This window comes from Seriola aureovittata, chromosome 6 (genome assembly GCF_021018895.1).
Source record: "Seriola aureovittata isolate HTS-2021-v1 ecotype China chromosome 6, ASM2101889v1, whole genome shotgun sequence".
Lineage (NCBI taxonomy): Eukaryota > Metazoa > Chordata > Actinopteri > Carangiformes > Carangidae > Seriola > Seriola aureovittata.
In genome coordinates, this window is record NC_079369.1 from 13,212 (window position 1) to 31,286 (window position 18,075).

At 40.3% G+C, this 18,075-nt stretch overlaps 2 protein-coding genes across 2 annotated transcripts in view; both read right to left on the bottom strand.

Annotated features, from left to right (window-relative positions):
• Window positions 1-9,282: 9,282 nt before the first annotated feature.
• On the bottom strand, window positions 9,283-9,719 carry LOC130171547 (gamma-crystallin M1-like). Its single transcript, XM_056379619.1, has one exon. It carries the CDS (start codon window positions 9,553-9,555, stop codon window positions 9,295-9,297), a length of 261 nt encoding a protein of 86 aa, XP_056235594.1. The 5' UTR covers window positions 9,556-9,719; the 3' UTR covers window positions 9,283-9,294.
• Window positions 9,720-15,202: 5,483 nt separating this feature from the next.
• Window positions 15,203-18,075, bottom strand: part of grin3bb (glutamate receptor, ionotropic, N-methyl-D-aspartate 3Bb) — a 40,400-nt gene continuing 37,527 nt past the window's right edge. The window contains exon 9 of the mRNA XM_056379618.1: window positions 15,203-18,046. Within this exon, the coding sequence (XP_056235593.1) occupies window positions 17,317-18,046 (730 nt within the window). The 3' untranslated portion in view covers window positions 15,203-17,316. The remainder of the gene's footprint in view (window positions 18,047-18,075) is intronic.

The following is an 18,075-nucleotide window of genomic DNA, read 5'->3' on the forward strand; positions in this document are numbered from 1 at the left end:
ATCCGAAATAATATAATGACGCATAAAAATGTCAAAAAACTTCATAATATATTACGGCATTAAATGTCAAAAATATATCATAGTATATTAAGGCATAAAAGGTCATAAAATCGTCATAGTATGGTCAGGCATGAGACAAAATAATATAATTAGCCATAAAAATGCCAAAAAAGATCTTAGGGTAGTATGGCAGAAAAATGACAAAAAACGTCATAGTATAGTATGGCATAAAATGTCAAAAATACATCATGGTATATTAAGACATGAAAGTTCATAAAATCGTCATAGTATGGTCAGGCATGACACGAAATATTATGATTAGCCATCAAAATGCCAAAAAAGATATTAGTGTAGTATGGCAGAAAATGTCAAAAATACATCATAGTATTTTAAAGCATAAAAGGTCATAAGATCATCGCAGTATGGTCTGGCATGAGACGAAATAATATAATTAGCCATAAAAATGCCAAAAAAGATCTTAGTGTAGTATGGCAGAAAATGTCAAAAATACATCATAGTATATTAATGCATAAAAGGTCATAAAATCGTCATAGTATGGTCAGGCATGATCCGAAATAATATAATGAGGCACAAAAATGTCAAAAAACGTCATAATATATTACGGCATTAAATGTCAAAAATACATCATAGTATATTAAGGCTTCAAAGTTCATGAAAACATTATACTATGGTCAGGCATGAGACGAAATACTATGATTAGGCATAAAAATGCCAAAATAGATCTTAGTATAGTATGGCAGAAAAATGACAAATTACGACATAGTATAGTATGGCATAAAATGTCAAAAATACATCATGGTATATTAATGCATAAAAGGTCATAAAATCGTCATAGTATGGTCAGGCATGAGATGAAATAATATAATTAGGCATAAAAATGCCAAAAAAGATCTTAGGGTAGTATGGCATAAAATGTCAAACATACATCATGGTATATTAAGGCATGAAAGTTCATAAAAATGTTATAGTATGGTCAGGCACGATCCGAAATAATATTATGAGGCATAAAAATGTCAAAAAACGTCCTAATATATTATGGCATGAAATGTCAAAAAGCGACATAGTATAGTATGGCAGAAAATGTCAAAAATACACCATAGTATATTAAGGCATAAAAGGTCATGAGATCATCGCAGTATGGTCTGGAATGAGACGAAATAATATAATTAGCCATAAAAATGCCAAAATAGATCTTAGTATAGTATGGCAGAAAAATGACAAAAAACGACATAGGTATGGCATAAAATGTCAAAAATACATCATGGTATATTAAGGCATGAAAGTTCATAAAAATGTTATAGTATGGTCAGGCATGATCCGAAATAATGTAATGAGGCAGAAAAATGTAAAAAAACATCATAGTATAGTATGGCAGAAAATGTCAAAAATACATCAAAGTATATTAAGGCATAAAAGGTCATAAGATCATCGCAGTATGGTCTGGCATGAGACGAAATAATATAATTAGCCATAAAAATGCCAAAATAAATCTTAGTATAGTATGGCAGAAAAATGACAAATTACGACATAGTATGGCATAAAATGTCAAAAATACATCATGGTATATTAATGCATAAAAGGTCATAAAATCGTCATAGTATGGTCAGGCATGAGATGAAATAATATAATTAGCCATAAAAATGCCAAAATAGATCTTAGTATAGTATGGCAGAAAAATGACAAATTACGACATAGTATAGTATGGCATAAAATGTCAAAAATACATCATGGTATATTAAGGCATGAAAGTTCATAAAAATGTTATAGTATGGTCAGGCATTAGACGAAATACTATGATTAGGCATAAAAATGCCAAAATAGATCTTAGTATAGTATGGCAGAAAATGTCGAAAATACATCATAGTATATTAAGGCTTCAAAGTTCATAAAAACATTATACTATGGTCTGGCATGAGACGAAATACTATAAGTAGCCATAAAAATGCCAAAAAAGATCTTAGTCTAGTATTGCAGAAAAATTTAAAAAAAACGGGGTGTCGTGTGGCATAGTGGTCTAAGCAGGCGCCCCATGCGTAGAGGTTACAGTCCTCGCTGCAGTTGGCCGCGGTTCGAATCCCACATCGGATAGCCTAATAAATCATAAAAGCCCCAAAAATATACTTAAAAAAGAAAATGTAAAAAATACATCATAGTATTTAATGCTTCAAAGGTCATAAAAACATTATACTATGGTCAGGCATGATCCGAAATAATATAATGAGGCACAAAAATGTCAAAAAATGTCAAAAAACGTCATAATATGTTACGGCATAAAATGTCAAAAATACATCATGGTATATTAAGGCATGAAAGATCATAAAATCGTCATAGTATGGTCAGGCATGAGACGAAATACTATGATTAGCCATAAAAATGCCAAAAAAGATCTTAGCGTACTATAGCAGAAAAATGTCATAAAAACAGGGTGTCGTGTGGCGTAGTGGTCTAAGCAGGCGTCCCATGTGTAGAGGCTACAGTCCTCGCTGCAGTTGGCCCCGGTTCGAATCCTGCATCGGACAGCCTAATAAAGGCATAAAAGCCCCAAAAATATACTTAAAAAAGAAAATGTCAAAAATACATCATAGTATATTAAGGCTTCAAAGTTCATAAAAACATTATACTATGGTCTGGAATGAGACGAAATACTATGATTAGCCATAGAAATGCCAAAATAGATCTTAGTATAGTATGGCAGAAAAATGACAAAAAACGACATAGTATAGTATGGCATAAAATGTCAAAAATACATCATAGTATATTAAGGCATAAAAAGTCATAAAAACGACATAGTATATTAAGGCATAAAAAGTCACAAAAAAGTCATAATATAGTAAGGCATGAAAAGTCATATTACAGCAAGGCATAAAAAGTCATAAAAACGACATAGTATAGTAAGGCATAAAAAGTCATAGTACAGCAAGGCGTAAAAAGTCATAAAAACGACATAGTATATTAAGACTAGTGTGAATGTCACAATGGAAAAGTTTGTCCAAAGTCCACAAGTTTGGTGTCTACGGACTCGGCTCGTCACGCTGAGTAACATATGTCAGCCCCAGCCTTCTGAGTCGCTCCCTTCCGAAGGGCCGCCATGGGCGGTCTCTCATATGCTGCCGGGGGACATGGTTAAATTCTGAGTTTTAATAATTTCCAAAAAATTTTCTCGAAAGTCCACAAATTTGGTATCTACGGAATTGGCTCGTCACGCTGAGTAACATATGTCAGCCCCAGGCTTCTAAGTCACTCCCTTCGGAAGGGATGCCTCGTTAAACGTCTCCGAGGCCCGCTTGCTGCGACGAAAAATTTTGTCAAAAGTCCACAAATTGGAGGTCTACGGACTCGGCATGTCACGCTGATATGTCAGCCCCAGCCTTCTGAGTCGCTCCCTTCCGAAGGGTCATCTCTCATATGCTGAGGTGCCACACCATTAAGACTAGTGTGTATGTCAAAACGGAAAAGTTTGTCCAAAGTCCACAAGTTTGGTGTCTATGGACTCGGCTCGTCACGCTGAGTAACATATGTCAGCCCCAGCCTTCTGAGTCGCTCCCTTCCGAAGGGTCATCTCTCATATGCTGAGGTGCCACACCATTAAGACTAGTGTGAATGTCACAATGGAAAAGTTTGTCCAAAGTCCACAAGTTTGGTGTCTACGGACTCGGCTCGTCACGCTGAGTAACATATGTCAGCCCTAGCCTTCTGAGTCGCTCCCTTCCGAAGGGCCGCCATGGGCGGTCTCTTATTTGCTGCCGGGGGACACGGTTAAATTCTGTGTTTTAATAATTTCCAAAAAATGTTCTCGAAAGTCCACAAATTGGGTGTCTACGGACTCGGCTCGTCACGCTGAGTAACATATGTCAGCCCCAGCCTTTTGAGTCGCTCCCTTCCAAAGGGCCGCCATGGGTCATCTCTCATATGCTGAGGTGCCACACCATTAAGACTAGTGTGAATGTCACAATGGAAGAAATTGTCCAAAGTCCACAAGTTTGGTGTCTACGGACTCGGCTCATCACGCTGAGTAACATATGTCAGCCCCAGCCTTCTGAGTTGCTCCCTTCCGAAGGGCCACCATGGGCGGTCTCTCATATGCTGCCGGGAGACACGGTTAAATTCTGTGTTTTAATAATTTCCAAAAAATTTCTCGAAAGTCCACAAATTTGGTATCTACGGACTCGGCTCGTCACGCTGAGTAACATATGTCAGCCCCAGCCTTCTGAGTCGCTCCCTTCCGAAGGCTGGCTTTAGACTGAGAAAGGACCACCTACCTAATTAACATACACACAGCAATAAATAAATGTGGAAATAAATAAATAAATGTAGAAATGCATAAATAAATAAATGTTTTTTATTACCAACATGTTTTTATTTTGCATTTCTTAATGTATTTCACTCTTTATGTTATGTACACTGAATGTGGGACCACAAGATGCAGACTCAGGACACCGAATAGGATGATAATCACAGTTTATCCTGCAGCAGTGTAGGTGGCTTGATTGTGAGATGAGGAGCAGGTGAGTGATTGCAGCGGGTGTGCAGCTTGATTCCAGTTGACCTCCTGGCACTGCCCCAGCTCCAGACAGACACAGACAAAGGCACACCCACAAAAGGAGAGGGGGAGCAGAATTAACACTTCAGAACTTTAAGTAGCTCAACAAACTAAGACTCAAACAAACATCACAAACAATCTAGATGTAAAAATGCAGGGAAACAAGTTCTAAAGAAAGCTTATTAATTTGACCACTTGCTCATTTTCAGAGAAGCAAATGAAGAAACGCACGTGTCTGTCACTGCAGTTCAAGCTCAAATAGGTAAACAAACATGTATTCTGATAGTTAGTAGTTAGCATGGACCACAACGTAACATGACGACTTCATGATAAGTTTCTTGATGGCAAAATCATTTTTCACAAACAGCATTAACTGACATGTGGAAGCAAAAATCAGATGTTAAAGTCTTGCCTGTGCAGTGACACTTTCCAAAAACCGCGTCTGACTTCGGTTGTGATGCTTCATGTCTCGGCTGGTCTCACGCTGCTACATTGACTCCGCCCAGTTGGAAAGTGGGGGATGGGCAGTTGCAACTGCTTCCAGAGCCAGGTTAGAGAGGGAGCAGCAGTGCCGGTGTGGGGGGTGCCCCCTTGATGGGCACTTACATAGGCACGTTCACGTTAAATTTGGATTTAACAAAGTGAAAACATTACCTCTTCTCAAACAAACAGCCAGAGTCGACAGAAAGAGTCCATACTTAGGCTTAACGCCACTCGTGATCGGAGAGTTCTTGTATCAGGATGAGGACTCGTGGGTTCACGTTGAGACCACGTTTGGAGTTTTTGAATCGCTACTTTGGTTCCTTTTTCTGGGTTTATCAAGAAGAAACACCTGTAGAATAAAAGCACCGCATATTAAGCATTTTCTTCTTGTAATTCCTTGCACAAAATCAAAGTCTTTTGCACTGGGAAGACTGCTTGTCTGTCTGCACTGTTTGTATTCCTTCCGTCATTACTTTGATAGTTTGAGAGCTAAAATATGCTCGTTCTGCATGTATGTTTGTGTGAGCTGCACAACGCCATGAAGGTCAATGTGAAAGGTTGAGGTGGGCGGTACTCAGTAATACTGACAGATAAGAACAACCAGTCACATACAAAAACTTACCAGACTTTAGATTTTGATTGGATAGGTTTTAGTAATGAATGTAAAAGGCATATTTCGTTTGGTTAAGTTTCATAACTACAACGCCTTGGTTCTTGGAGGAACGATATTTTAACAGACTTGCACCAAAAGGTTACAACCGGGATCTTGGAGCCAGACTCCAGGTCCCAGAGTCCCAGGTCCAAGTCCAAGTCTGAAAATTAAGTAAGCCATGTTTACTCACCTTAGAAGAAACTCCATGTTGGCTGCATTTGGGTCCAGCCTTACCCTTCAAACCCTGACAAACCCTTCATAGCCGTGACAAACTCTTAAGGGTCATTACTTCTCAAACGTAACCAGAATTACCTGTTAGCTTTTAAAATACTGAACAGGCCATGAAATATCTTTTAAAGGTGCATATTTTTTTAACTATAAATTATTTATGCATTTTAACTTCTTAAATCTAATTTACCTCCATCTAACATGAACTTAACCATGACAACTGAATATTAATCAGGCATCTTATTAATAACTTGAAATAATTACACCTTTTAAAGGAGAAAAAATATAACTGCTATTTATCGGGTTATAACATTAAGTCATGAAATATATTTAAAAAGTAGTACAGTAGTATAGTAAGTCATAAAAAAATCATGAAAAAGTCATTGTATTTAAAAAGTCAAAACATAGTAAGGTGCATGGCAGGATGGGATGCGCCTTACACCAATTAGGGCCTACATGGATGACATGACGTTGATAACTACAACGGTGCCATGTATGAAAAGAGTACCCGAGAGACTTAATAAAAACTTAAAGTGGGCTAGTATGAAAATCAAGCCTAGTAAGTCTAGAAGTATCTCAATAAGTAGAGGGAAGTTAAGTGATAGGAAGTTTGTAATAGATGAAGAGGAAATTCCAATATTTAGGGAAAAATCAGTAAAGAGTCTAGGTAGGTGGTACAAGGCAGACTTGAATGATGGAGAATAGGTAGTGCAGTTTCGGAAGGATGTTGCTGAGGGACTGGATAGAATAGATAAATCAGGGCTTCCAGGAAAGTTGAAACTGTGGTGTTTGCAGTTTGGGTTATTTCCCAGGCTGATGTGGCCACTGTCTGTATATGAGATTCCAATATCCACTGCAGAAAAAATGGAAAAATTAGTTAGCTTTTACATTAGGAAGTGGCTAGGTGTTCCTAGATGTTTAAGCACAGTGGCACTGTATGGGAAAGGCATACTTCAGCTCCCAGTAACTAGTCTAGTGGAGGAGTTTAAATGTACCAAGGTTAGGACAGAGCTCCTGTTATCTGGGAGCAAAGATGCGGTAGTTAGTAAGGTGGTTCCAAACCCAATCAAGGGGAGAAAGTGGAATCCAAGAATCGCAGTGCAGGAGGCAGAAGCAACGCTTAGGCATACAGAGATTGTGGGTAATGTCCAAATCGGCCGGGGAGGCTTCGGGCTTGGCCCAAGCAAACCGGTGTGGAGTAGAGCAGGTCCCAAGGAGAAGAGAAAGCTAATCATTGCACAGGTTCGTAGACAGGAGGAATTAATAAGGGGTGCTATGGCAGTGGCCCAGGCTAAGCAGGGACAGTGGGTGAATTGGGAAGGTGTAGACAAGAAAAAGCTTAGCTGGAAAGAACTCTGGAGCATGGAGGAAAGCAGTATTAGATTCTTGATAGGGGCAACTTATGATGTACTGCCAACTCCCCAGAACCTAAAACTCTGGGTAAATGGAGACCCACTATGTTCATTGTGTTCAGGTACTGCAACTTTAAAGCACATTCTGTCAGGGTGTAAGGTTAGTCTGTCGCAAGGCAGGTATACGTGGCGACATAACCAGGTTCTAAAAAACTTAGCTGCAGGAATTGAAGAGTTACGGAGGCAGGCAAATTTAGGAGGACCTAAAACAAAGAAAGTTGCAATCAAGTTTGTTCAAGAGGGAGAGAAAGTTGGTAAGACAACAAGAAGGCAAGACAGCTTAGAAGGTGCTTGTGATTGGGAAATGCAGGTAGATTTAGGTGGAAAGCTTGTTGTTCCCCAGGAAATAGCCATTACAAAGCTAAGGCCTGATATAGTTTTGTGGTCTAGGAGTAGAATGAAAGTATATTTCATAGAGCTGACTGTTCCGTGGGAGGCCTTAGTTGAAGAAGCATATGAAAGGAAAAAGCTCAGGTATGCAGAGTTAGGGGCAGAAGCAGAGCAGCGAGGATGGAAAGTTAGGATTTGTCCAGTGGAAGTAGGATGTAGAGGATTTGTAGCAAGGTCTGTTGTCTCTTTGGTAAGGGAGTTAGGAGCAAGTGGACAGAGTGTGAGGAAAATTGTAAAGGACATGTCAGATGAGGCAGCAAGATCCAGTCAGTGGATTTGGATGAGAAGAAGTAATGGTAGCTGGGGGCCCAGCAGGTGGAGCACTTAGGATAGACAGACTCTTAGGAGAAGCAAGGAAGAAATCCAGGAAGAGGAAGTGTTTTTAAGTGGGGGTGTGGCCTGTGTGAGCCTCTTTGAGACCATGCGGTTAGTCCAGGTGAGAGGCCTGTATTGTTTGCTTGTATTGAATTGGTCTGTAGTGTGTCTTTGGCTGTTTAGGTGAGTTTGATTGTTTGTTTGTTTGATGTCTTGGAGAGTGGGGGAGTAGGGGGGGGTAGAGCACAGCCTAACCCGGCGGGGGAGAGTTTAGCTCAAAAGGCATCTCTCCTTGACTCTACCTCCCTCATTCAAAATGGCCGCCACTTTCTCCAACTGTTTAGGGGAGTTTGTTTGCTGAATCTGCTTAATCTGCTAGTGTGTTTTGTCAGAGTTGATGATGGTGTTGTTTGTGGTAGCATAGGCAAGATAAAGAAAATAGTCGTGGTGTGAGGAGCAGTGATGGCTGGCATTAGGGGAGTGACTCTGGGACGCCAGTGATCACTGTCTAGCCTCCTGGAGGTGTCGTGGGACCAACTAGACGAAACACTGGTGAAAGAAGGTTCCCACCTGATGACCCCAAAGACATGTTAGTTATCACTGCTCATTAGTCTGTATAGCTAAATTAATAGTTATCATAGGACATGTTAAGCTTAGGGAGCTATTCACTGAGTCTGGTCCATTTTCTGTAGCACAAGCTTCTTGTGTTTATCTTAAATAAAGAGTTATAGCATAGTAAGGCATAAAAAGCCATGTAAAAGTCATTGTACATTAAGTCATGAAAGATATTTTCTGTGGTTGTAGTTTAATTTCATTGGAGGTGTGTGGTCTTTCACTGTGCTCACAAAGTAAATGTTAACTTTGTTAAAATCATTAAGGTTTACACTTTTTCACGGAAGCTACTGTACTATAGCTGAATACACTTCATTTTCACAGAAAGAAGCAAGAAATAAATATCAAATGATGAATAACATTGAGTTACACAAGATAGACAGGAGGTTATGTCCCAACTCTGGCTGTTTCTAAATACCCAGGAAGTTTTTTAGTCACACCAATAATCTACTCTGAAATTTGTAGCCTGTAATCTAAATCTTAACTGTTTTCTTTTCCTGAGACAATCAAATCAAGTTTGATGTTTGACAGCCAAAACAACGAAGTCACACAGTTCAGTATCTTAATCAATAGATCAGACAGAAATCCTTATTCACTTATATGAAACTTTATTTATATTTTTCAGTGTTTCCATGGTGACTCTAATAGTGAGAGTCCATGATGCGCTTCATGCTCATGAACTTCATGTTGCCCATGCCCATGTTCATGAAGCTCCTGTACTCTCCAGGCCTCATGTACATCATCCTGCCTCTGTAGTGGGGCTGCTCATACATCAGCCAGTGTCCGTCGATCACGTGGCAAGACATGCAGTTGGACATGCGGTAACGATCCATGACATTGTCACAGTCGTCCATCAGCTCGGACATCTGGCCTCCAAAGTTCTCCCTCTCATAGATCCTCATTCTGTATGAGCCACGGTACTGGAACACATCAGTAATCAATATACAATCATTAGTCAGTGTTCACTGGTAGTGAGTTTAGGTAGAACTCAGGACCACAGGAAATCACTCGTTATTTGTACCTAACATACTACATGGTCAAAAATATGTGGACACGAAGTGAAGCTGTTGACATGCAGACACACTATCATCATCATCATCATCATCATCACTGTCATCGTCATCATCATCATCATCACTGTCATCGTCATCATCATCATTGACATCATCATCATTATCATCATCATCACTGTCATTTTCATTTGCATCCTCTTCCCTACCCTAACCCCAATCCCAAGGACAGTAACGGCCCAAGCTCACCCCATAGACACACCCCACCAACACACCACAACTCTCCTTCATCACCACACCTGATACCCTTTGTCTCCACTTTTTCTCATCAAATCACCGACCTACACCGCATTATCAAACACAACTTCTCCATATTACAGTCTCAACATCCGGCCTTTCATAACCACAAAATCATCTCAGCCCATAGAAAACACAAGAGCCTTCAGTCCATCCTCGTCAGATCTCAATTTTCTGACCATAGACCCACACCCCCCCTTTCACATAGTCACCATTACAAAAATAGAAAATTCATCCATAATCCATATAGTAACACATCATCCCCCACACTTGGCTCATTTTCCATCACCACAACCAACTTAGTCTATATCATCACATGCACACTCTGCAATAAACATTACATCGGCGAAACAAAACATTCCACTCACACCCGTTTATCACAGCACCTGTATAACATTGGGGAAGGTCGACTCCACACTCCTCTGGTTCAACATTTTCAGTCCCATCCCCCCATCCACCTCATCATAACTGTTCTAGAGAACAATGATCGCTGGACCTGTGGGCAGAGGAAGAGAGCGGAGAAAATTTGGATCCACAGGCTCGGGACCACTGTGCCCGGAGGTTTAAACGACGACTGAAGGAAGAAAAACCACATCCACCACCTCTGGGTACGGTACTCCCGAGCCTGTTCCTGCAGTTTTCTTGGGCCATGCGGATCCCATCCCAACTCAACCTGACAGACAGCGGAATGGTCTAAGCCCTGGTCTGCCATACGGCAGACTGGGATTCGAATCCACGCCAGGACGGGAGGTGCATATTTTACTTTTTCTTCTTAACAATTTTATTATTAATACAATAATATTATTATATATAATATATATATTATATATATATAAGTATTATTATTATTAAATTTTTTTTTTTTTTTTATTTTTATTACTCTACTGGTTTTATTTCCCTATGCACCTCCCTATGGTGATCCGCATGGTCACCATAGGGAGGTGGGTTGGGGTTAGGACTAGGGTGTGGGGTGGGGGGTGGGTTAGGTTTAGGGTAAGGGAAGGAATGGAGGTCAAAAGTGGGGGAGGGGGGTGGGTGGGGGTGGTGTGAAAGGTCAAGGTAGGGGTCGGGATGCAAACCCTGGTTCGGGTAGGGGGAAGGACTTACCGACGGCCCAAGCTCACGAACCTGGGGTGAAGAAGAAGAAAGGGGGGATGGAGAGAGGGAGGGGGAGCGAGTGGGAGCGAGGGAAGCCAATGTGGAGTTTTTAATATATCGGAGGAAGCGTTTGGAGTAGCCTCTGGGGCGTAGGCTGCTAACTTTCCACTCCACCATCCACTCTGTCAGATCAGTAGGCCAGTGCACCGTAATTGAACTCAAAACCCAGAACCCCAACCCCAACCCTAACCCCAACCTAACCCTAAAGCATTTGGAATAAATTAATATTAGGCTAAAAACTTGCAATTGGGAATGATAGAAAAAACATACATTTAATTCAGAATATCATATTGTTGGGTAAGGAAAGGACTAAAAAGGGATAAAAAGTTTAAAAACATTTTACATTTAACAGGGATTATTCATTTACATTATCGGATCAAAAGGGATATATAAGAGAAAATTGTTTTTTAAGTTGCAAAAACTTTAAAATACTGATGGACATACAAAGGGTTAAAGCCTACGTACGGATTCTGGAAAGTGAAACTTAAGAGAGAAAAAAGAAAAAAAAGTGGGAGGGTATAAATAGAAGGGCAGAGAGAGCTGCCTCTCATTCTTGCTCTGACCAGCAACAGACACACAGCTTGACAGCAAAAGAAGCCGCTTGTTTTGTGTTTTTTTTTTAGTGTGCCTAGGCCTGAAGAAGACCTTTAAAAAGGTCAAAACGTTGCCTCATAGGCACACATTTTGATTTGATTATTTAAATAAATATTTTTTTTCAATTTATTTTCATTTGCTCAAAAACAAATTGGATTATTAAAATAAGTTAAAAAATTCATATTCTTTTAATTTATAATTAATATATAACAAAGCCTTAAAAAAAATTAAAAACAGCACAGACCACTCAAAGATGAGTGGCTGGCAAAATGGGTGGACCGTGGTACGCTACGGCAAAAGGCGAGAGGGCCGCCGTCAGCGTACCTGGGATCAGGGTGATGGGGTGAACTGGGGGAAGGACCGTGCACCTCTGTTCTCCTATGGGAGTCGGGGTCCTTACCCACGTCCTAACCCTAATCCTAACCCAAAAAAATACAAAAAATACAAAAAACAACACAAAACAAAAAATACAAAAACATAACATGGATGATTGGACGGTGGTGCGTTATGGGCGGAGACGCCAACGCATCCGCCAACCAGCTTGGGGCCAGGGGGGTAGGGGGTTCCAGGGGTGGAACGACCGTGCTCCTCCTGTCTCCTACGGGAGATGGGTTCAGTTCACCCACCCTAACCCGATGCCCAGTGGTATTATGGGGAGAGTCATCGTGATAATTCTTCTAACCCTAACCCTAACCCCCCCATCATTCCTAATGGCGTTTGCCAGTGAGGATGATGGGTGGCAATTGGTGCGCCGTGGAAGAAGGGGTCGCTCCCGTGGGCGCAATTGGGACTTTCGACCCCAAGACCGGAGTTGGTCTTCCTGGGACCGGAGAGGGATGGGTGCCAGGGGGAGGGCCCGTGCCTTTCCCGACCCTCAATGGAGGGGACGGGCTAATCCTTCACCTAACCCTAACCCTAACCCTAGGCTGCAATGTCATTCGACACGGCCACAAACATTAATGGTCCTGGCCTAAACCTAAGTCCTGGATCTGAACCTAATCCTAACCTTGATCTTCGAAGCTAGACCTAACCCGGTATTTTTATCCTAACCCTAACCATGGAACTGGATGCAGCTTAATCCTAGGCTCTGGCTCTAAGCCTAATCCAAATCAGTTTGAGCTTTGACGACCTGAATGAGTACGGAAACCCCTTGAATGTAGAAAAAAAGATCTCCGAAACAACAGTAACAGTGGATTTTTACCCTTTAAAATCCTCTCCTCACTTTAAAATCGCCTGTTTCGCATGTGCTTCGTAGGTGCTTCGAATCAATGAGTACAAAAGGAACGCTGACTCACAGGATCACAATCAGTTTGAGCTTCGACAGAGGAGGACAGAGGTCCTCTGGAGGAAGTCTGAGACCCCCTGGAGAAGAACAAAAGACCCCTAGAACAACAATAATGATGGATTTTTACCCTTTAAAGTCTTTTCTTCAATTAAAATCGCTTTTTTTCACGGGTGCTTCGAATCAACGAACATAAAAGGGACGCTGAATCAAAGGATCACAATCAGTTTGAGCTTCGACAGAGGAGGACAGAAGTCTTCTGGGGGAAGATTGAGACCCCCTGGAAGAGCAAAAATGAGACCCCTGGATCAACAGTGGCTGGCCTGGCTGGAGCTACCTTGCGGTGTTAACAACCAGTCGGAACCAACCACACAGGTAAGATTAAAGGTTTATTGAAAATTTACTTCTTGTTTGGACTAGCAGAACAGTTGACATGACAGACCAAATGACCTTGAACAGAACCTAAAGCATGAAGACAGTGCAACTCAGCAAACCTAACATTAATCAAAATACATAGAAGATTTTTAACCTGAAAAATAATTGATTTATTGAGAAAGAAGAAAACATTATTCAAAATGTATACAGGTTCTTTAACTTGAATAATAATTGATTTATTAAAATCATAATTCTGATTGAAGATAGGACACACACCGGGATTTGATCAACCCCGGCTGGGCCTTCCTCAGGTGAGGGTGTCTAATGATAAATGGCCGAAATGCCCTGTGACCCTGGGGTCCACTACTGAAGATGTGTCCTTCAATTTACCACAATCATTTTTCTTAAATAAAATAAAATAAGTAATACACTTATGGATTGTGGTACATGAAAGCAAATTGCTTTAACACAGTTGTCTCATGGCCTCCTGGGGACTGTGAATGTTAATTGATACACATGTAACTTTATGTGTCTTTACCTATATTTATAGTCTCTCTGACCTTTAACCTGGACCACAACAGACATGACCTTTTGACCCGACCTTTGTATAGATGTTGAAGATAGCTCGATTAATGAGATCCATCAATGGTGATTTATGGGCATTAAAGTATATTACACACTGTCACAAGTATGGAAGGTCATTCCATGACCTTTCATCCAACAAACTGAAGCAATAAAGCTATTAAATGGTCTTGCGAATTGTGGTCTCAACTAATCTTCGTGGGACGTCTGCTTCATCATCATCACCATCATCATCATCCTCATCCTATTTCATATTACAAGACCTTTACTGTAGGACGTCTATTCTCCCTCATGACCTCATGCTGGCCTCTCAACTGATCCTTAATCAAGGAATGGTAATTGAGGAACTGAGGTTCTGATCTTTTATCTCTCTCTCTCTCTCTCTCTCTCTCTCTCTTTCTACTACGGTATGGTGTGGGGCGCACAAAAGTGGGGGACTCCGGTTGACATGCGTCGGCCAGTGCTCTGCCTTTGGCTCTCTATTCAACTGTGATGCCCAGTGGCATCATGGGGAGAGTCATCGAGATAATTCTTATAAACCTAACCCTAACCCTTGTGTCCTCTATGATTCCTTTTATTATCACTTACTCAGCATCCACGGTGAAGCTGGTCAGCGAGATCAGGAACAACTTTGAAGATTCCAGGAAAGGAAGGGAGCTCCTCTATAACCACAAGATCAATGCTGCATTCAGAAAAAACAAGAATTTAAAGGATTACCTGGTGAAAGCCAAAATTAAACCATTAATTGATTCCAAATTAAAAGGTAAAACTGAATTCTTTAAACAGCAGGTATGGATTTCTAATAAACAGAATAAAAATGTATATAAAATTGAGAATGAGGGAAATGTTTTATCCAAAAATGGTGTTATATTATTATTATAATTTGTAAACAATGTGGGTTACAATATGTTGGTGAGACGGGAAACACAATCCGAACCAGATTCACACAACATAGATATAATATTTTGAAAACGAAAGACATCCACACTCCGCTGGTTAAACACTTCATACAGCACGGCTGTACAGGCCTCTGTCCTCCAGTGTAATCCAAATTGGACAACAACCCAGAGAAAGAGGACAGAGGGGACCTGGATTAGTAAATTTGGCACTAGATTTCCACAGGGTCTTAATGAGAGCTAGGGGGGGACTGCATGGGACTGGATTGAGTGTGCACAGATTATCCTTTATTTCCTAATCCTAACCCTAAACCTAAACCTAACCACACTTGTGACATAATCATGTGATTGAATGTAACATCTCAAAGTATTTTTTAATGAAGTGATAATACAAAAAAAATACTCTTCATTTGGTAACACCCTCATTTCCCTTTTAATTACAAACAGATAGGTCAGTGAATGCCTTACATCAGTACAAACAGACAGGTTAGTGAATGCCTCACAGTAGACGTCTTCACAGGACAAGAAGTCATTTAATGCTTCAAACACAAATTTGTACACATAATGTAAAATCCTGCATAATCAATAAATCAATAAATTGACAGATGATTATGTTCTAATCAAATCAAACTGTTGAATGTATCAAATTAAAAATCAAAATAAAGAGAATGAGAGCTGATACTGCAGACTCTCAGGCTATGGTCTGACTTGGGTCCTGGATCAGGTGTCATCTCCCGAGTCAAGTGGACTACTGAAGAGCTCTACCTCAAAGCTCATCAGTACAAAGATACAGGTCCTGAATACCTTACAGCATATCAGTACATGGAGACAGGTCCATAAACGCCTCACAACTCATCAGTACAAAGAGATGCAGTCCATGAACGTATCACAGCTCATCAGTACAAAGAAACGGGTCCATGAACGCCTCCCAGCACATCAGTACATGGAGACAGGTCCATGAATGCCTCACAGAAACACAGGTCAGGAGGAAGACGTGGATTAAACCTGTGGAAACACCTGATTTCATCACACCTGCAGGAGACCTTAAAGGGGCAGTTAATCATTTTTTTAATCTTATAAATCCATGAATTTACTAATTATTAGCAATGTAATCAAGATGGCATAATTAATGGATTCAAATATATTATATTTAATATTATTTTCAGTTAAAGAGCAAAAAATCTTTAAAAAGTAAATTTAGGAGTTCACTGCATTAATTCATGGACTGTTTAAAAACCCTTAAATTCATCACTAATTAACACGGTATAATCCATTAATTAACCCCAAATTTGGTGTAAATGAATTTGCTTTTGAATTATCGTTATATTAATTAAAATCCATCGATAATTCCATATCTTATTATATTATCATCATTAGCTTGTATAACTGAAACCCTGCACATAAGCCGTTAAAATCCCATTAAACTATCTCAGTTATCAATGGATGAATAAATTGACTTTTATCTTTAAAAAAAAAAGTGACTTTAAATGTCGACTTTCATTATAATGAAGATGAAAATTCATGCTTCTAAAACTAAGAAGAAATTCATTCAAAAATGAAGGTATTTAAATACTCCATTTTACTCTTCACCTCCACATAAAGAACAAACTCTTTCATTGCATTGACACATTATCATTAACAGACCTGTTGTGTTTGGTGCATTTACTTCCTGTAGTTTTTGTTTAAATCCTCCTGTATTTGATGATGTTTGTTGCTAAGTCCAGTTTCTTAACCAGGATCAAAAAAGATCCTGGATCAATGTTAAACAGCTTTAATACACATAGAAAGGAAGAGTCATCAAAGTAGCAGCAGCAGGACCAACAACCTGCTTTAACCACAAACTGAACTAAAACTTAATAATTACAAAATATATAAAGATCTGAAAAAAGTATGCCTCGGGATTCTTTGAAGGCATTTTTATCTGAAGGTAAAACTCTGCTTTATTTTACATTTGACTATGAAAAGACCAACAATAATAAATGTATTTAAATAAAATGAACAACAATAGAATTTAATTTAATATAATAAAAGACAAACATGTAAAATCTGGTAAAAACCAACAAACCTATTAAATCTGATTTAAAAAAAACAAATGTGTTTTAAAAAAAATGTAATTCTGGTAAAGAAAAAAATGTGTTATTTGTACTAATAAGGGCTTTTCAACACCTTAGAATCTTAATTTTCTCCTGAACATTAATTTATTTGTAAAGGAAATCAATGGGATTTTAAACATTGTTATTCTCTATTCAGGTAATGGTTAAAATGTCAATAAAAATTATGAATATGACTTGGATGTTTAAAATATCAGTGTGTTGATAGTGATGGTTATTAATTATAATATAAATAATGTGTTTGAATTGTCTGTTCTTTGTGGTCGACTCAATTTAAAAGAAAATCTTCATTTATCAAATCTCAACTGATTAAAATGGCCGCTGTGTGAAGAGGGTCATGTGACCCATACAGAGATCATCAGCTCCTCAGATTGGTAACTCTGCTGTGAAGGGGTCGGACTTTGGACAGGACTTTGTGAGGCGGATCTGTCATGGTCGTGACACACTTTGTGTTGGCAGGGAGGGGTTTTGCAGTCGCAACGGTGGGTAAGAGGCTGGGCATGGCTCCTGTCTTCATCGTCATTGTCACCGTTGCTGTCGTGGTTGCTGGAGTCAGGTGGTTTGTCACGGTGGCGACGGGTTTTGCCAGAGTGGTCTGGATCTCAGCCCTCCTGGCCAAAGCTGTCCTCAGCTTCTCCCTCATCTGGTCGATCTGGTCTTGGAGTGCCTGCAGCTCACCAGGCCGGGGCGGGGCCACTTCAGGAGGAGGGGATACAGTTGCAGAAGGAGGAGCAGCAGAATAAGTGGAAGAAGTAGAGGAGGACGATGACGGGAGGGAGAGCACGAGGCTGGCAAATGAAGCCACCGGTCCTCCATTCTCACACACTCTGTTGCTTGGTCTTGCATTCGGCTTGGCTGACCCCTCACCTTTAGCCCCACCTCCCTTGGTGTCGGAGGCTGCGATGCGAGCGAGCAGGCGGCGGGTGTTGAGGGTCTCCAGGTTGAAGTGAACTCGTCTGAAGTCTCGGGCATCCTTCATGGCGGCGGTGGTCGCGTCCTTACTGGTTTCGTTGTTCCACTTGGCTGAGACTCCAGGAGCCGGGGGGGCAGGGGGGCCATGAGAGGGCTGAGGCTTCAGCAGGTTACAGCTAAACACAAACAGAGAAACATCTGTCAC

What these genes read in the sequence shown, in the direction of transcription:
- LOC130171547 (XM_056379619.1), bottom strand. Translation starts at nt 9,555, where the DNA reads ATGAGGATCTATGAGAGGGAGAACTTTGGAGGCCAGATGTCCGAGCTG.